Source organism: Myotis nattereri (genome assembly GCF_964212035.1).
Source record: "Myotis nattereri genome assembly, chromosome: X".
In the NCBI taxonomy this organism is placed as follows: domain Eukaryota; kingdom Metazoa; phylum Chordata; class Mammalia; order Chiroptera; family Vespertilionidae; genus Myotis; species Myotis nattereri.
The window spans coordinates 7,677,419-7,698,219 of record NC_138078.1 but is presented as its reverse complement, the minus strand read 5'-3'; the positions used below and the strand labels follow the sequence as shown (position 1 = coordinate 7,698,219).

General features: G+C 37.9%; 2 protein-coding genes across 6 annotated transcripts in view; both read left to right on the top strand.

Moving 5' to 3' along the window:
- PIR (pirin) overlaps positions 1-17,558 on the top strand; it is a 79,220-nt gene extending 61,662 nt beyond the window's left edge. For both annotated transcript variants that reach the window (XM_081114971.1, XM_081114972.1), the window contains 3 exons: positions 6,742-6,824; positions 12,927-12,993; positions 17,243-17,558. In XM_081114971.1, the coding sequence (XP_080971097.1) occupies positions 6,742-6,824; positions 12,927-12,993; positions 17,243-17,355 (263 nt within the window). In that variant the 3' untranslated portion in view covers positions 17,356-17,558. The remainder of the gene's footprint in view (positions 1-6,741; positions 6,825-12,926; positions 12,994-17,242) is intronic.
- A 481-nt stretch (positions 17,559-18,039) lies between these two features.
- VEGFD (vascular endothelial growth factor D) overlaps positions 18,040-20,801 on the top strand; it is a gene marked incomplete at its 5' end in the record, with an annotated part of 29,775 nt that continues 27,013 nt past the window's right edge. For 2 of the 4 annotated variants that reach the window (XM_081114969.1, XM_081114967.1), the window contains one exon: positions 18,040-18,454. In XM_081114969.1, coding sequence (XP_080971095.1) covers positions 18,365-18,454 — 90 coding nt within the window. The remainder of the gene's footprint in view (positions 18,455-20,801) is intronic. The other 2 variants (XM_081114970.1, XM_081114968.1) reach the window with 2 other exon arrangements.

Genomic DNA, 20,801 nt, shown 5'->3' with positions numbered 1-20,801 from the left:
TTATTGTCCTGAGGGCTCAATGATTAAGGGAGTGAGTGTGAAAGGGGGAAGGAGGCAGGTGAGTCAGGTGCTGGATGAGGCCAGTTTGAATCAAAAGGAAAGAGATTAGAAAAGGTCATATTGAAAAAATTAAGTTACACCATGAAATACTACTCTTTTACATTTAAACATGTAAAAACTTTCTTAGTGGGCACTACAAAAGTAACATTTGATTCTGGTTAAAATGTTGTAAGGAGAAAGGGGAGAAAAATTAACAAATAATCCCAAACCCATTTTAATCAGTAGTTATAGCCTTGTTTTCTGACCTTTAGTCTAAGAATTTATAGGTAAAAAGCTCAACAGTTCAAGGGGGGAGGGGGGGGAGAATGAATTACACATCGATTTGTTGTTCTGTAGGTGAGGCATATTTTCCTGAGTCATCTCTACTCACTGGCCTGGTCCCTCTCATGACCATGAGCCACAAATGCAACACATCTGGCAGGAAATGGGGTCACAGTCTATAGCATGGGAGTGAACTTGCATCTGTCCAGAGTAAACTGGACCTTGGAGAGAATCCAGCTCTTAAAATGGGCCTCTTGGGACTCTGCTTTAGCCAATGAGTGAGTGGCCAGATTACCTCATTTGAATATTATCTCCTTCCTTTCCTACCGTGGACCTCCTAACAGAGATGTTAATGAGAAAAACAAAAGGGCAAAAACAAATCACTAGAGAAAAAGAAATGACAAAGTAGAAATAGCTATTGAATGTATACTGATTTATAAAATCTATAGAGAGAATTCAGAAAATGCTTTCTGACTTTGCCTCAATTTTAACTTCCTTATAAAACCAGGATGGTACCTGTCAGCCACAGATTGTAGGAGCTGATAAGCAAGTGATTATTCTTGTCAAAATGTCAAGCACCTCTATTCTGTTTAAATAGGTATTATAAATACATATACTTTGTGCATCGGGCTGCATTAAATAGACAACACTTTGGGCTCAGAAAATAATCTGAGGCAGTTCCATAAAATGGAGATTTAGGAGGACTATTAAAATATTAATTGATGCAGGAAGTACTTAAAAGATGAACATCAGAAGATTTAGAGTATAGACAGGTGAAGTTTTGAACAGTAGAAAATGCTGGATGTCTAAGTTAGTCCAACAGTTTAAACTTCAAGGTGAGTATGGTGAAGCCATGGAATGGTCTTCTAATGACACCCTGAAGAAAAAAGGAGTTAACAGAAATAAAATAAGTTGAGTAGAATTAACACTTTTTATTTTAAAAAGTATGCTTTTGAGATGTCTTATGCTTGTCTGTGATCTTAATTTTTGATACATTGTTTTTTTCAAACCTTCTAAGCTGGCAATGAAACAGTAGCTTTAGAAATTGTCCAGGAGAGAGGTATCTTTGACACAATCTTTTACTGAGGCAGAAAGTCCTGTGATCAGCTCTCAGCTGAAATCTTTGCAGTATATGATTTTAAAAATCCAAGGAAAAGAATAAAAAGAACTACATGGTCAGAAAACCAGTAGATCCCACAGATACTAGCACTGAACCCCTTCCTTGTAGCTGTAGTGAAAATGGCATTACACATTAACACGGAGATCAAAAGGATAGAAAAGTTTAGATCCTGTATTCCTGAAGCTTGGGACAGTGTATCAGCCTGGATTCCAGTCCCCTAGAAGGACCATTATCAAGTTTACTGTTGGGGCTTGGAAATATATTTAGGAATAAAAAATATTTGTGAATATTGAATTGACAGCTAACTGACTTATGGGTAGTAAAATGTTTCAAACTTATTTAATTAAGTAATTATTCATGCTTAGTTTGCGCTCAATTCTTTGCTTCTGGTTCTGGGTAGTATTAGGAAGTTTGACACGACTCCTGGATATCAAGAAAGGTGAGGAAACACACTAGAAGCCCTCCTAATTGACCTCCACTTACCCAAAATGAACTGGACTAACTAATGTGCTTCATTCCATGGTGATTACCTTGAGTGAGCTGCCTGAGCACCAGGATGATCAGCTCCCTTAGCTATCTGCCCATGGCCACTCCCTCCAGCCAAATCCAAGTGAATTCGGCAGTTATGAGTGCTCTCAAATCTGTTTATGCCAGTTGCACCAATAATTGCAATTATGCAGTTTAATTAAATGAGATGTAATTAATGAAATAATGTGAAAAGTTAGTTTTTCTAAAACAGCTAAGTCAAATGCTATGTAAACATGGACTAAAGAAAAGTTTTGAATTAGTATGAGAGAGGTGACAGTAAAAGATTGGGGGAAACTATAATAATCTAGAAGGACTTCAGTGGCTCATTATGTACGTGCTGTACAAGGAAAGATCATGCTTCAATCCAATCAGCAGACCTGCCTTGGCTTTCTTTCTAAAAAATTGCCAAATGAAGGCACCATTACACTTTAATTTAAAATAAAATGTTTAATACAGTTTGTCTTTTTCAGTTAATGAGCTTGATTGAATTAGATAAGAAGGCTACAACTGTATGTGTAAAATTGATGATGTCAAAGTCTATGATGGAAGTACCAGAGTATGTGGACTAGAGTAAATGGGGCAGCAGTTCTTAAAAAGAGAAGTAAAAGAAAAGGGAAAGCTAGCGTGTAGGGGAAGGCTGCACAGCAATTAATCACATACTATAGATGTAGCACTAACTTTAAAATATGTTTTAAAATATTTTGCCCTTTTATAACTGTTTGGGCAAACAAAAATATTTATAATTCAGTTGTTTTCAGTTAAATTTTCCTTAACTGCACTATTAGGTTTAACATTCTTGGCCAAGCTTCTCAATGGAAACTATTTATTATCTGATTTGGCTCCATTTATCATTCAAAGTAGTCAGAAACAATAAAATATATTTTCTTGGAGACTTATTTCATTCTCAGGAGATAACCAGATGGGTTAAATAGCATAGAAATGACCTGATGATAGAATCAGTCTTTGCCTTCTTTGATCCTGTTTTAAATATTTCAGAAGAGAATACAGCAGGTAAGGTACACTTAGAATGATTAACCTGGAAACCCGACTCCAGTATCTGTAAGAAAGGTCTCCCTTCCAGGGGAGCATTTCAAAGGGGCTCTTCAGGATCAACACTGTGCTTCCTCTCCTGGATCAGCAAGGACAATAAGCAGAAATGGCATTTCTTATAAAGCTAGAATGAGAGCTCATAGGAAAACACGAGTTCTTTGTTTCTAAATAAAGATTTTCTCACAGACCAATGAACACCATAGTCAAGCAAGCCCCTGGTAGGAGGTGCAGAGAAAGCCCAATCCAGCATTCTTTTTGAGAGCTGTCTCTTGCCAGCTTACTCCATTAAAATATAGGGAAGGGGCTGTACAATTATTTGAGTCTATGTATCAGGAACCATCCTGCATGATGAAATTAGGGGCCAGGAGTAGACCATGTGAGTAATGGGTTTCGTGTATGAATTAATTGAAGGTAAAGACATGATTCATTGCTCCCAGAAAATCTCAGTAAAACACACTTAATAAAATGCTGCTTTATATCACAGTTAAAAATATTACCCTCTGTATCTATTATTGTTCAAAAGTTTATAATGGTCTCTATTATCCATGAATGAGTGAGATCATGTGGTATTTTTCCTTCATTGACTGGCTTATTTCACTTAGCATAATGCTCTCCAGTTCCATCCATGCCTTTGCAAATGGTAAGAGTTCCTTCTTTAACAGATTGTCAAACTGCAGCGGGAAGGCCGGGCAGGGTTGGGGGGCAGGAGGTAGGGGGGTAAGAGATCAACCGAAGGACTTGTATGCATGCATATAAGCATAACCAATGGACATAAGACACTGGGGGGTAGGGGAGGCCAGGGGAGTGTCAAGAGCAGGGGAAAAAAAAAAAAGGACACATATGTAATACCCTTTGTAATACTTTAAGCAATAAAAAAAAATATTACCTGACTTTAAATGAGATTATTCTTAGATTCCCAGAACTCTCTTTTATTGTCAAATCCTTGCATGAGTGGAAAAATCAACAGAGTTCTATCATTCACTTCCATGGCATTTGTTGGCCTAAATCTTGGATGGAGGAAAAAGCCTTTAGTGGTATGCTGGGGCTGGCTCCTGCCAGCTTTCAAGAGCTGGTTTTGCACCTCTTCCCTGACCTCACATTGGTAGCTTGAAATTGGCCACAGTGGGAGCATTTACATCACATAAATTGGCACAAGCTGCAAATCAGATTTGTTCTCCCTCTTGTCTTCAAAAACTAGTTTTATTTTTTAAAATTTAAATTCTTTATTGTTTAAAATATTACATGTCTCCTTCCCCCCCATTGACCTCTCCCCAGCCACTCCCACCCCCCAGCACATGCCGTCACCCCCCTATACTGTCTGTGTCCATTGGTTATGCTTATATGCATGCATACAAATCCTTTGGTTGGTCTCTTACCCCTCCCCCCACCCCAAACCTCAGAGGCAAAACTAGTTGATTAGCACACCCCTGCCTCTGGGACAGAAGTTCTTGATCTTTTTTTGTGTCATGGACCCTTTTGACATTTGCCAAGGCCCCACCTCTGAACGATGTATTTTTTAACTCATTAAAGTCATTAAAACGTTAAAAGAACAAGTTTGTGATGTAGTTATATGTCTGCGTCTCTAACGGCATTTGAAATAACATGATCCAGCAGCCAGTATACTCTGAATTCTAATTAGTGATTAGCATAAAGTGTATTTTGAGATATCTGTAACACTGTAATGTGATACGAAAACATCTGTGGTTTCTACTGGAGACAAAATCATTGGTCCAGTTAATACTACCGTGCTTTGTTGGCTATATTCATAATTGAAAGAAAGACCACATTTCAGTTAGGTGTTAGTGAAAATAAAGATGTAATTTATCTCCCATCCTAGTTTGTGATTGCTCTGAATTCTATCCACAGACCCCTTGGGAACACATTAACTCTGGGTTGAGAACTCCTTCCCTATTAGAATCCTATTTCATGTTCGTGCACGTCAGAATGAACCCTGTTGCATCATATAGATTATCGGCAAATTGGAGGATTTCTCTAGAAAATATAGCTATATTTGGACTCCAAGCAATATTCACAAAATTCAAAAATTATGTTTTTGTTCATATAACTCCTTCAGCAATTATTTTTATTTCAATAGGCACTTCCTTATTGATTATTATTGTCCTATAGGTGTATCTGCCTAGACATCTTTCTGAGCTTCTTACCCTACTTAGAATTTTCTTTCTGTTGTCTGTTCCCATGGCTATTCTATCCTGCTTTAGCATCTTCATTCTCTAGCTTTCTCTTGACGAACCACTGTTGTAATCTTCAGGTCACTACATTATTCTGCTCCTAGTGAGAATCATATTAGATTCTTCTCTCCCCAACTGTTGCCAAATCCTTTAGATTATTTCTCAATTCTACCTCTCAAATCCACACCTATTTTTGTGTATCCACTCTCTCAGTTCAGACCATAATTCATTTTCACTTAGAGTGTTACAATAAACTCCCAATAGGTTATCCTAACTTCAGTCTTACCCCCTCCAACTTATTCTATGCTCTGTTCCAAGTTATTTCTCCAAGATGCAGATCTAACTCTCTCCTCTCTCTCCCTCTCCCTCTCCCTCTCTCTCTTTCCCTTCTCTCTCTCTCTCTCTCTCTCTCTCTCTCTCTCTCTCTCTCTCTCTCTCTCATACACACACAGACACACACACAGACACACAGAGACACATACACACACACTTTCATCAAAGGCCCTCCATTCTATGTGGATTAGCATGGCCCTCAGGTCTCACTTTGATCTACTTTTCCATCTACTTTTTTTCATCTACTTTTCTAGTCTACTTTTTCATCATTCTTCCCAGAAGAATGTTCCAGCAATTGTAGAAGATTCACTGTTCTCCCAGAGATGCCCTGCACATTCCCAGTGCCTTACCTTTGCACAGTCTGTCCTCTTATCTAGAATGCCCTTCACCCTAACTTTGCCTTTTGTGTGGTTCCTCTAGTATTGTAGAGCTCTGTTCTAGTCATAACTCCTCCACAACAAATGCCTAAGGTCTCTAGACCTGAATTAACCCCTGCATTCTCTGTTCTCTCATTGAAATTTGCTTATCACTTTATTGTTACCTTTAAGACATAATTTCATTTGTATTATTTCATCTGTGAGTCTTAGTATAGAAGGGATAGAAATGTATCCATCTTGAAGATTCCCCCCCTCCCCCCTCCCCAGCATTTAGCACTGGGCCTTGTTCATAGTTCACTAGCTATCCAACTTATATTTCAATTGAATTGTTTATTATTTTGTTAATATTATTTTGTTTCTGCCAGTGACATTTTGAATTATTTGTATACAAGGAATTTGCTTGGCATTTATTTGTATTTTCTCAGTACTAGAAATTGTAGGTGCTCAATAAATACTTATTGATGATAGCATTTACTCATTTCCCTAAATATGCTTAATTCTTATGAGGCTTATAACTTACTCAAGGAAATACTTTTCTTATCATGTAATGGCAAGGACTTTGCTTATTAATTGATTACATAAAAGGTGTAAATGGAAGCATACTGCAAGATTCACCTCCTTATTCTTTTCTACAATGGAAACCAGCCAGTTTCAGACTTTAATAATGTGCATTTAATCAACCAAGAGATTTAAGAAGAGTCCTAAGCCTGTTATTTCTGAAGTTAAATTAATTTTGGTTAACTATGTAGTTAACCAGATTTGTATCCATATGATAAATGTACTATGATGAGTATTATATTTAGTGGGTCACCTTTTTTTGTAGGGCCTGATGACGCACAACAAAAAATAGAACCTCATCACACAGCAGTGCTGGGGGAAGGTGACAGTGTCCAGGTGGAGAACAAGGTAAATATTAAAAATGTTTAATTGCCCTAGCCCAGTGATCGGCAAACTCATTAGTCAACAGAGCCAAATCTCAACAGTACTTCTTCAAAATAGACTCGCCCAGGCCGAAAACCGACTTCTGCGCATGGGCCACTAAGTTTCAATTGCACTGTACGTGCACGCCGCACGTGGTATTTTGTGGAAGAGTCACACTCAAGGGGCCAAAGAGCTGCATGTGGCTTGCGAGCCACAGTTTACTGACCACAGCCCTATTCGGTTTGGCTCAGTGGATAGAGCGTCAGCCTGCGGACCAAAGGGTCCCAGGTTCATTTCTGGTCAAGGGCATGTGCCTGCAGTTGCAGGCACCTCCCAGACCAGGGCCCTGGTCAGGGCTCGTACAGGAGGCAACAAATTGATATGTTTCTCTCACGTCGATGTTTCTCTCTGTCTTTCCCTCTCTCTTCCACTCTCTGAAAATCAATGGAAACATATCCTTAGGTGAGTATTTAAATCTTTAATTTTTCTTAACTTGTACTTTCTACTACTTTGCAGGAAGATGCTTGAATCTCCAGTGTATCTTGAATTCTTTTTTCCTTCTATGGGCAGAAAAACTATGCCATAAGTTTATCAACCCCCTTTATTAACTTCTGTTATTTCTATGGGTTTATTTTAAGATTTTATCAATACTGATTTCTCATCTTCAAAAATCATCTATGTCCCTATTGTTTACCCCTAGAAATTTGAATCTGGAGACAACACATCTTCCTTGTCTCTTAACTTTCTTTATACAACTGATTTGTTTTTAGTGTAAGTGAAAATAGATCAGCCCTTTAGGAGCATAAGCATCGATGTGCACATACTCACAGAGAGCCCTTTAGAAGTCACCCCCATTTTGAACTCAGAGAAACATATGATGCATTTTATAGTCCTTTTGTGTTAAAGCCCTGCTTTTTAAGTAAAGTTTCTGATATTTTAGGAGTCTTAGGAACTTCCCTTCCAAGGTTACCAAGTTTCTTTCCTATGTCTATTCATTCCCTTGAGTGATTCACTTACCCACTATCTTGTGTGTTGATGAAGCCAATCTGACTGCTTTGCATCATTCTAATAAAGAAGATTGAAGAGACAATTTTGCAAAAGATCCTGAAAAGATGAATTTTGAAAAGTAGGGATAAAAACTGTTTTCACTGTGCAAGTGACTGATGGAGAGGCAATCTGATTGACTCTGGCCCTGTGACCCTGGCATTGTAGAATGCAATGGATTTGAGGAAATATTCTATACTAGAGGCCTGGTGCATGAAATTTGTGCACTTGGGGGAGGGGTCCCTCAGCTAGGCCTGCACACTCGCAGTCTGGGAGCCCTTGGGGGATGTTGGACATCCTTAGTGCGCTCGCTAGCCATCAGCCCGGCTTCTGGCTGAGTGGCGCTCCTGCGTTAAGTGTCTTCCCCCTGGTGGTCAGTGCATGTAATAGCAACTGGTCATTCCACTGTTCAGTCGATTTGCGTATTAGCCTTTTATGATATAGGATTAGCCCATTTTCCTAGCAGCTCGCCTACTACTGCCTTAATCATCTGTAACCATGAACTGTGAAGTAAACAGAAGAAACATTCATGAGCACCAGATGAAATTCATATCTCAGTGTCTATGCTTTCTGTTATTAGGTTGACCTTTATGAAACTGCCACTTTTGACATACAAAAATGGCAATTTTATTTCTTTCAACCCCATGCAGGAAAGAGGCATGGAAGCTACACATAGGCCAGAAACTACTGGTAGCAGATTCATTTGTAGCACTATCCTCTTTAACTTGACAACCTCAGTTCTTTGTATAATATAGCAGAGGGCACATTGTTAATGTTAAGTACTTGGAAGCTGAAATGGAACAGCAGAAAGAAATGCTAAGGGGAGCCAGAAAGATGGGAGGCAGCAGGATAGAAAAGAATCGGCTGAAACCATCAGTTTATTGATAAGCAGTGCTCCTAGCTCCAGGGCATCATTCTGTTATGTGCACTTCTGTAATTATTGCTGTGTATACACATATCTGAGCCATAAAGACATTAGAAAGATTTCTATGAACAATTTTATTTTAAAAATTAACATTTAAGTCTGCATGTTTCTTATATTCATGAAAAGTAGGAAGTCCCCTTTAAATTACAACAAAGAAGAGACTGTGAAGGTGTGAATCTTGGCTTTACCACTTGTTAGCTGTGTGACTTTGGACATGTTTCTTACCCTCTCTGAGCTTCAGTTTCTTTGTCTGCAATGAAATAATGATGCCAACTGCATGGAGTGGGGGTGGGGTTAGAAAGAATATATGTGATTACATATGTCAAGAGTTGACTCTATATCTGGCATAGGGGTCAGTAAATTATGTCCAATAGGCCAAATTTAAACCATTTTGTAAATTAAGTGTTATTGGACTAAAGCCACACCCATTCATTGCTGTTTGTCTATGGATGCTTTTACACCACAATGGTAGAGTTGAGTGGTTGCAACAGAGACTGGATACCACAAAGCCTAAAATATTTACTTTCTGGCACTTTATGAAGAAAAGATTGCTAATCCCTGGTCTGCTACATAGTGGGTACCCAAAAAATGCTAGCTGGAAAATTCACTGACCTAAACACCTTATTTAACAAATACTTGTGCTAGATACATGAGGATTCATACCGTATGTAGGCCCTAAGGTGTAGGGCACGGAACAGTTTCTATAGCAAGCAAAAGGCACTAAAGGACCTTGATTCCCTCAGGCTCCAGCCCAAGGTTATCTTCACTTGGAACTATACTTAGCCTGAGCATTAGATAAAGAAGGAAAATGTGACTTCCCAGTGCTCCCCCCAATCCTATTTGTACTGACTTATGGTCAAGAATGAGGCGTTGATACACTCCTTGGCTTCCTTCTAGCACTCAGAGGGCAGGTTGTCTTTTGTTACCATTACTCTGAAGTCTTCCATGGCAGGCAGCAACTACAGGAGGCTTGGTTTATGCTAGATGTAGAAGTCTTTCAGCCAGACCCTTTGACTTCTTAGAGGAAGCCCTAACTCCAACAATGGTAGGCAATCAATTCCTCATGGGATGCCATCAAAACCATACTTGAGAGTAACAACACTCTTTAACTGGCACCATTCATGGGGAATTCATTAAATTAATACAGATTAACATTTGATTAAAATAAAGATGGGAAGATAAAAATAAAACAAAGCACCCTATTAAAGTCAGAGAAAACTTTTTTGCTTATTTATGTGTAAAAATTCATAACAAGCTATTAATTTTTATTTTAAAAAAATTATTATTTTATTTTTCATCACCATTTATCTCCTCTATGTTCTCTTCCACCTCCACCCATGCCCCTTCTATCTACAATCATCACCACACTGTTGTCCAAGTCCATGAGTTCCCTCTTTTGCTTTTTGGTCAATCCCTCCACCCCTCAACACCCCCCACACCAGAGCTGTCTATATGCTCTCTATCTATGATTCTCTATTTTGAAAAGCCATTAATTTTTAAAAACTGTTAATAGTTGATTGTTTTGTCTTTTAATTGGCCTAAGCAGTTTAAACAATGAAATCTAGTAAGAACAATTGTATGCAATTAAGTCATGCTACAACTTGGTTTTTTTCTGGTAACTTTTTCAGGTAATATTTCACTATAATAAATGTTCTTGAAGCAAAAGCATGCCCTTAGATTCATTCCCAGAGTCTAATCAATCAAACAAACTATGAGTACATACTCATAGTGTAGAAGTTATCACCACTTTAAATGAATCATAGAGCCTTCATCTGGGCTTTACTAATTTATTGTTGGCATCGGTGGAACCCAAGACATATCTTGGCAATAAGATTTATGGCCTAACAAGAGCAATTCGTAAAAATAAATTAAGTAAACACAAAAGGGCCTAACTCTGAACTAGGAACCCTGAGAATGTACACCAGAGTAAAAACAAATAAAAAAGAAAACATGTAAAGAAAAAGACATGGTCTGGGCCCCAAAAGATCATGAATTATAGTTGGGGTAATTATACATGAAGCAATAAGTGGGACTCTGTTACCTTTGTATGGGGTCTTGCATCAAACCCCAAGAAGGCATTGACTTAGATCGACACAGGGACTCATGTGTTAAACAGGACTTTCATTCTCTGCTTTTGCATGATTTCCATCATTTGACATGATACTCAAGCTCACTCAACATACTAGTAAACAGGACTTTTCAAGATAACAGCAACTGGAACTTTTAACTACATCAGCACTCAACTGAATATCCAAAAAGATTATCAGCTTTCACTAAAAAGGCTAGTTAAGGAAAGAGAAAAGATGCATTTAAAAAAGAGAAAAAGACACAAAACATCTGGTTTAGGTTAGAGCAGAAGGGGCCGCTCAGAGGTTAATTTCGTGGAAAAATCATTAGAAGAATCTTGGACCATCCTTCAGATTTCTGAAATGAAAAACGAACCCCCTGAACGCCTCAATACCCAGCAGTTTAATCATTTTTCATTTCAGACCAAATGCAAGTGTCCGTTTATCTTATTGTCCAAATTATAAATGGAAAGTCATCATTTGATTTGAGTAATATGTAAAGGAGCAAAACTTTAATTTTTAAAACATTATTATTCTAAAATGTATAAACTGTAGGACAAAAGATACATCTTCTGAATTAAAAAAACTTGCAGTTTTAAAAGTCAGTGCATCCATGACACAGATGGTCAGTTTCAAAGTCTTTAGAGAATAAACCTTTTTTGATAACTGTGCTTTTTTTTGCTTGAATTTTTAGTCATTTAAACATGGCATTAAAAAATCATTTCAGATAGAAACCTGCTCCTTTCCTGTGGGCTTAGAGTCTATTATGCACAATTTCACTTATTCATAACCTTGGGACATCAACATATCAATGAGCTATAAAGTATGATGTAAGTGGACCAAGACTAATTTGATTTTTGGTGTTGATTTGTTTGAGTTCTTTGTAATTTTTGGATATTAGAGAATATGTTCTCCCATTCACTCAGTTTTGGATATTAGAGAATATGTTCTCCCATTCACTTTTTGTTTTGTTGATGGTTTCCTTTGCTGTGCAATTAACTATATATGGTGCCAGGTGGGTTCTTGAAATAACAGGGGGAACACTCTGTAAAGTATGTGATTGTCTAACCACTAAGCTGTACACCTGAAACTGATATAAAATAATATTGAATGTATACTCTAATTGAAAACAAAATAAAAATGAAATTTAAAAATTACATTTGGCTGTGCCTAAAGTTACCTTCATGGCCTTAACACAAATTCTGAGGTCAGCTTATTCTACTCCTTGTGCTCACATCTTCAGGTCACAGAGCCTTAGAGTAATTGTTTTTTAATGGGCACAAGTAGAACTGATTTCTGCCTGAAAATGACCTGAGCTTGGAGTGCTCCTACTTTGAAGAGAAATTTTATCTGGATGGGGAGCAACTGAGAGACTTCAGTAGTTACCAGGAAGTACTACTTTAAAATGGAATTTTTAGATGAATATTTAGTACCTAAATCTGAGGTCTGCCAGGTCTTCCTCTGTATAGATCTGGCTTGAAATAAAGAGACGTGTTATGTTGAACAAAATGATATTGTTAGTGGGAAATTACAAATCCTATCATCACATAGTCAATTCATAACCAGGTCAGTCACACAGTTTGTCTTAAAGATGTTTCTAGTTAAGGAAACTCTTAATTTAAATTCTTCCTTATCTAAGAAGGTTAATATTTTCATAGTCTAGACTTATGTTCTAATGCCACCAAAAATCTTAAGGAATAAGCCTTTCCATATTGAGTACTGCAGAGATAGTATATCTGGAAGTATATCTGGAGTTTATATTCAGAATTAGGAACTTTGTCCATTTGTCTAGCATGTTAACTTCAAATTATTCCTAATTTAATACCCTGTATAATAAAAGGCTAATATGCAAATTGTCCCCTCTACTGGGAGCTTGACCAGAGGGCAGGGCCGGTTGGCCAACCTCCTGTGTCTCCTCCCCCCCCCACCCCCGCCAGCTGATCAGCCTCAATCGGGGTAGGCCAGACCCCACACATGCACGAATTTGTGCACCAGGCCTCTAGTTTAAAAATAAGCACGTTTATTGACTGATGCTTTCCACCTTGACTTTAGGATCCTGAGAGAAGCCACTTCGTTCTAATTGCCGGGGAGCCATTAGGAGAACCAGTTGTCCAACATGGTAAGCCCAAAAGATATGTTCCTTGAAATCTCAGTTAATGAAGAACATTTTGTTTTCTTTTTTTAAAAACTTTTAAAAATTCAGGCGTTTAAGTTATTCTATTACTTATTTGTGCTTAAAGATAGCCACAACTATATATCCACTACTTGGGAATGAATTAACTAAGGCCTTTGTTTCTTTTATCATGGAATGTCTTTAATTATGTGCCCACAAATTAAGTGCAGGGTGTCATAGATTGTTGGAATAGGGAATGTCCGTAGTGTTAATTGTAGTCATGGCCCTTTTATAAGTGAGGAAAATGAAATCTCAATATTTTACTTATTTACATAGCAAATCCTTGGGTAGCATCTGCTATTAACTAGGATTGGTTGAAATGCTTTCTAAATATTAATACATTTAATCTTCAGAACAAACTTATGAGGTATATTCTGTCATCCCCATTTTCCAGATGAGGAAACAGAGATGCAAAGGTTCATTGGCTTGCCTGAGGCCACATGGTTGGATTTACACTCAGGCTTTCTGGTTTCCAACCACTCCTTCTGCCTTGCACAATGCCAGTTGCCCCTCACTCTGCCCTGTGGTTTCTCTAATGGGACACGATTGTTGGCAGTGGTGCTGGGATTTGAACACTAACTCCTGATCCCACGTTTTGTGCTCTCTCCACTATACCAAGAGTCTACATCATGAGAGATTAAATGCACACCATTTTTATTACAGAGGAGTTCAAAGGTTCAATTATAGAAGAGATGAAAACTGTAGTTTGAAAGAGGATTTATGGGATTATTGACAACTAGCAAACATTTTTCTTATTTATAACCCTTATAGTTGATCAATGAAAAACATGTTTTCTGGAGAATGTAATGTACAGCTTGGCAATGATAGTTATTACTATATTGCACATTTGAAAGTTGCTCAGAGAGTAAATCTTAAAACTTCTCATCACAAGAAAAAAAGCTGTAGCTATGTAATGCATGTTAAGTAGACTTATGGTGGTGATCATTTTACATATATCGAATCATTATGTTGGATACCGGAAACTAATATTATGTTTATTATACCTCTATTTTAAAAATAAATAAATTGCCCTAGCCGGTTTGGCTCAGTGGATAGAGTGTTGGCCTGTGGACTGAAGGGTCCCAGGTTCGATTCCGGTCAAGGGCATATACCTTGGTTGTGGGCACATCCCCAGTAGGGGGTGTGCAGGAGGCAGCTGATCGATGTTTCTCTCTCATCGATGTTTCTAACTCTCTATCCTTCTCCCTTCCTCTCTGTAAAAAAAAAAAAATCCATAATATATATTTAAAAACAAACAAACAAACAAACAAACAAACAAATAAATAAATAAATTTGGTAATGTAATAGAAAGAAAAAAAGAACATGAGAAAAAGGAAAAAGAAACACAAAACTTGCTTTCTGGTTTCTGTTTTCTTTTTCTGCTTGAGGATTTGAGGAGATAAGCTTCCTCAATCTGACTTTGGAGGGCGTCAAGCTTCCAATAATACGTCCCTTGTTTCTCAAAGTGTGGTCTGTGGACTAGCAGCATCAGCATCATTTGAGAGAGAGTTAGAAGTGCAGAGTTTCAGACCCTACTCCAGACCTCCTGAATCAGAATATAAATTTTCATAAGATTCCAGTTGATTCATGTGCACACTACAAACTGAGAGGCACATCAGACTACTCCCAGAAAAGTGTCAAAATGGAAGCCCAAAAGTGCACTGATTTTACAGAAAAATAATTAAGGGATGAGAGAATTGTTCTACAAGTGTAAGCTATAGCAAAATTATGACATGCAGAAAATCTATCCTTGGCCCTGTACCTGCTCTCATTTTCCGAGTTCCAATACTTTCCCCCATGTGTCCTTTCAAAACTTGGCTTCTCCAGGGTGCCCTCTTGGATTTATTATTTATTTCACACATGAGGGCTCCCTCATTTTTTCCTATGCGAGACCATCCAAATCTCCATCTCCAGACTCCAGGTGAAATTTCTCTCACGAACCCCAGATCTATATTTCCAACAATGTACTAAGCACCTCTGGCAGGAAGCCATTTTATTGTCTCTAGCACCTTCATGTCAAAATATCCAGAACTGAAAGGCTCTACCCACAGCCTCCTATGGCCTGTATCTCAATTATCCTTAACAATCCCACCATCAGCCAGCCTTCCAGGTCAGACATCTTCTCTATCTGGATTCCAGAGTCTTCTTCAAAAACTGCAAATCAGATCATGTTATTCTCTACTTAACTCGGTGATTCCTGATCACCTGCAGAATTATGTCCAAACATCTTTCAGTAGATGGAATTCAAAGTGCAGAGGGGTCTGGCCTCTTCCTATACATCAGATCCCTCCAATTCTTTCCTCCCTCTGATCCTTCCTTCAAACACTGTGCCTCCATTTTCAATTCTTCCAACATGCTAATCCCGAAATGCCATTCCTTCACATATCCTGTTCAAATATCATCTGCTTTGTGAATCCTTTCCTGGACCCTTCTTCACCTTTCTGTGCTGATTCCATACATTTTACATATTTTTATCACTTCGTGTATCACAGTGCTTGTAATAATTTGTTTTCATATCTGTCTCTGTGATAGATTTGAAGCCCTTGGAGGGAGAGAGTCTGTCATTCATCTCTAACTCCTGGCACAATGTTTGTCCTTTAATAGGCACTCAATAAGTACTCGATAGATAGGTAATTGAATGAATGAATGAGTTAGAGGCTTTCTGCCTGTTTCTCCTTGTATGATCATCCTATTCCCTGCAACATCTCCAAAGGCCTCAACATCATCAAAGCATATTATAGTGAGAGCCAAAGCCCTGATACGCTAACAGTGGTGAAGAAATTCTAAGTAATACAGTTCTATTTTAACTTGGGCCTCTCTGAGAAGGCCCCTTAAATGAGGAACTTTTATAAAAGGAATGCCAGGAACCTCTGCAGACTGGTAGAAGAAATATACTGAATGGACAAATCTGTCACCTGCTTTTAAGACACTGTAAATGGCACCAAGGAGCTGGCCTTGTTTATCCAGGAGATCTTGGGAGTGTACAGTCAAGGACAGTGTCCCTTTGTCCCTATAATGTGTGAAGAAAAGGGAAGAGACAGACATTACAGACTTCTGCACTTTTAGAAAAACCTGAATTCAAACTTAGGAATTCGGCAAAGGGACCAGCAAACCACTTCATGTTTTTGTAAAGAAAGTTTTATTGGAACACAGCTATGCCTATTCATTTTCATATTGTCTGTGGCTCCTTTTATGCTTCAATGAAAGAGTTGAGTAGTTGAAACAGACTGATCACAAAATCTAAAATATATACTATTTGGCCCATTACAGAAAAAGTTTGCCAGCCTTAGAGAATCTAAAATATGATGCTTTCTTGATTTGAAATTTTTATAATTTCCCATTTATTGTCAACAAACTGTTACTAGTCTTCAACAATGACATGCCCGGCCAATATGGCTCTGTGGTTGAGCATCAACCCATGAACCAGGTTCCTGTTCGATTCCTGGTCAGGGCACGTGCTCAGGTCACAGGCTCCATCCTCAGTAGGGGGCGTGCAGGAGGCAGCCGAGTGGTGATTCTCATCATTGATGATTCTATCTCTCCTTTCCTCTCTGAAATCAATAAAAACATATTTTTTAAAATGACTTAGACCTGTCATGTAAGTACATAGTCTCATATACTGTGTAGATACAATATTAGGATGAGATTTGCCAATTCATTGTACCAGTTTGGTTCAATTATTGACATTAGCTAGTGCTATAAAGCTAGCACTACAGTAAATCTTAAAAGTTCTCATCACAAGAAAAAATGGGTACTAACTAGATTTATTGTGGTGATCATTTTACAGTATATACTAATTTAAAATCATTATATTTACACCTGAAACTAATATAATGTTGCATGTCAATTATATCTCCAAAAATAAGGAAGAAAAAAAAAAAGCCTAACAACTACAAAATGGCTGTAATAGAACCAAACCTAAGAATATTTTGAATAAAGGGACTGCAATTGTTGATGACAACTTTGCAATGGATGAATGAGATGTAATTGCCTTTGTTTATCTCAAGTTCGGTCTTTATAATCAAACACAGTCCTTGTCAAGAAATGTGTGCTACCATCCTCGGAGATTGGATGCTGTGAAAATAACCTTTTACTGTTCAGATATGCCTGGAATTGTTTCACGTTAACCATTTCTAGTGGTAAAAGAACATGCTATCATCACCCAGAACTCTCTGAATGTCTCTTTCTGCCTTAGGTCCATTCGTGATGAACACCAATGAAGAGATTTCGCAGGCCATTCTTGATTTCAGAAGTGCAAAAAATGGGTTTGAAAGAGCCAAAACCTGGAAGTCAAAGATTGGAAATTAGTGAAGAGCAAGCACAGGAGCAGGTCTCGATGCTTTCTGAAATTTTGTCATTTGTCGCATCCATTTAGTCAATGCATTCAGTTTCCAAAACTGACTTAGCCAGTGCATCTGAAGAACTCCACAAACAGTGACAGCATTGTTTTTATAGCAATGTACATGAGATATTTCCTGGCACATTCAAATAAACCTAACTGTTGCTTCTTTAAAAATCAGTATTCTTCATTTTATGTATGTTTGTTTTTCATGTGTGTATGGATATTTTGTTATTTTTGTGAACGTCTGAGATTTTAAAGCATAATTGATTGCTTCTGTGTGTCACTAGCAGTTGATGCCTCATGAGCATCTGAGGTCCATTACTGAGCACTGCAATTTTCAATACAGAGTCATGCCTATGTGCAGAGGTTTCACATTACAGGTTATCGGCGTTAAAATAACAGCAGTCCTAAGCATTTGAGTCAGTTTTTAAAAACATCCTTGCTATTGGTAGGGATGTGACAGGATTACAGCCAAGACTTCCCTGCATATTCTGCCAAAATCTGTGTCAGATTTAAGACACATGCTCCTGCAAGCTTCCATGAGGGTTGTGAAAAGAGTTGGAATCCAGAATTGGGTTCCAGCTTTTCTGTAGCTGCAAACATTGGTGGCCACACCACCTCTTTATAAAGCAGCTAGAACCTGGAGCATAGGGTAGAGAGATTTTTTTAAAAAAAATTGCTGGGCATGAAATGGATTTAAAGTGCTTTCTCATTGCAAGGGAAAACATGTCCACCTCCTAATTATTCTTGGAGCATGAGAACATTTAAAAATTTTTTCATCTCTCTATCTGCATAAGATTGTGCAAAAACGTACTTTGACTAATCATTTCATTGGATTTTTATCACAATTGATTGTTTTTCCATGTGAAATCTTGGGGTTTCGAACTTTCCTTCTGGAGAATGCCTTTTGAAACAGTTTTATCTAGCTACCTATTGTCAACTACTTGGTAATCAGTGGGTATTAAAGTGTTCAAAATGTACAGACAGTGGGCAGTGGTGAATATTTTCATGATGTTTTATCTGCAATTGGTGCAAGACTCCAGTGATGAACATGGATCAGTGAAGGTAGGTGAGCTTATGTTTTAATATGATGTAGATTTTTTATTGGCTTACATGGAAGACTTTTCTTTTTTGCATCCTCTATTTGTTAATGAGTGTTCTGTTTCTTAGGCGTCCTATGATTCTTGCTATGCGTGTTTAAAAATGCTGAGGGGTGTTTGGGGATATAAAAGAATATGAACAAATATTCTGGAATCTTTTCAAATGGGCAAATTTCCCCTCAATTTTATATGTGGATGGCATAGTGATTTGATTTTCTAATGAAGCGCTGACTTATTTTTGTGACACATAACTTTGTGGCCATTTATATTCAGGTTGTTTATGAGCACCAAATATTATTTAATTTAGTTAGTTCATTACTTCTGTCAATGGAAACCTATGTGTTTGCCACAGAAGTTTTCTATCTGGTTTTCCAAATTACTCATTGCCACCATCTAGAAAAATATTTTCTTGGAAGTTAATTTAGTTTTTTGCTCTTTGAAATGTATAAAATTCAACAGTAATTGAATCTGTGATTCTATGAGCAAGCATTAGATAGAGCCCAATAGACTGAGGATAATGCAAAAATAAATAAACTGGGATGTTACTGACTGAGCAATAAGTTTTATGTATTTCATAGAACATATATTTTTTGCTTTTTATTTTGAAAATGATTCTGATATAATTGTTTTAACTGAAGCATTGCTAAATCATTGTTGATTTAGGAATTTCTGGCTGAGAGCAATCAATCAAATGTGGCCTTGAGTTTTTGTAGCTGTTGTTAATACATGCATTTTTACCAGGGGTGAATGTGCCCCCAACAGGGGAAATTGGTCCTTGGGGCTGAAAGTCTTACTCTTGTTATGTATAAAGCACAGATAAACATGCAGTACATAAACAGATATGCAGTATATCTTTAGAGGGTGAACTCTGTGCTAGGGGTAGAGAGACAACTTGTCCAGAAGTTTACACTCTTCTAAATCTCCAGATTCCAAATGCACATGGAATAGGTCACCGTTACTCAGCTCCCCTTCATTGCCACCAGCCTCCATGTTGGACTTCAATGCCAGGTGGAAAGGAATCCAATTTTGAGCCTATTTAACAGGAGAGAGAAAAATCTGACTTGTTTGAAGCAAGTAAGACTTTTCAGACTGTTCAGCTTTTCTTACATGCACAAAACTCAGGTTTAGATGTGCCGAGTTAATGGAGTTGCACTTTTACCCCCCACCCCCACCCCAGTATTATTGCATGGAGTTTTAAAATGTTCCCATTGTACTTTGAAAACGTCAATGTATTTGATGGGACAGGAAGAGACTGATTTGTTGTAATTAAGTACTGTTCTTGAGGTTGTTCAACTCTTAAAGAGCACAGGTACCAATAATACTTTAGGTGCCCTGGGCACAATGAGGTTTTAAAGTTTCAGATTTACTGCTACCATAGAAACTCATTTAATGGGGCAACAGAGGAAAGCAGTTGAATTTGCATGTGACAGAAAATATGTTCTTCCACATGGAAGATGCAGCATTATATGCTTAATAATATTAATGATTTTCTTCATATATATTATAATTTCCTTTAAAAAGTAAAGCTACATATATTCAGCTTATATTCACTCAATCCCCAGCTACATTAAATATGTCTGATGTTAAAGATTGCCTAAACAGAAGTTTTGGTATACATGTGACTGAGTGGTGAGGGAAGGATAAGGAGGTTTATCATCTATATATAAAAAAGGCTAATATGCAAAGTGTCCCCTCGGGGGTTAGACCAGAGACTGAGAGTTTGATTGCTCACTCTGATGTGTGCTGACCACCAGGGGGCGGCATGGAACAAAGGAAGGCCCCAGCTGGCAGCTGGAAGGAAGGCACCAACCAGCAGCTGGAAAGCTCCGATTGGCCCTGATCACCTGCCAGGCCTAGGGACCCTACCCATGCATGAACTTTATGCACTGGGCCTCTAGTATTGTTTATAATACTAGTCCTTCCCCTTCCAACTTTTTCTTATGAGAAAATCTAAAAAGAAATAAATATGTTTCTTAGTGTTAATGTTCCTCTTGTTTAAATCAAAGTTTAGTATGAAAGCATATTCAGGATAGTAGTGGTTTGGACACTGGGATATGAGTTTTATTTTTTGCTTTTTGAGATGAATATGTTTTATTTATTATACAACATTTTCAGGGTCCTCCTCAGTAGTAGGTCCAGGAGAAGGTTTTTCTCTCCACCCTCCCCTCTTCTAACCACCTCTTTTCCAGAATGGATGGCAATGCCAGTCTATTCCCAGATTACCCTTCCCTCATATTCCCCCATAGTCCTTACTTTCTGGTCTTAAACATTCTCCTGTTGTTGTTTTTCCAGCTTAGAATAAAGTTGCCTCT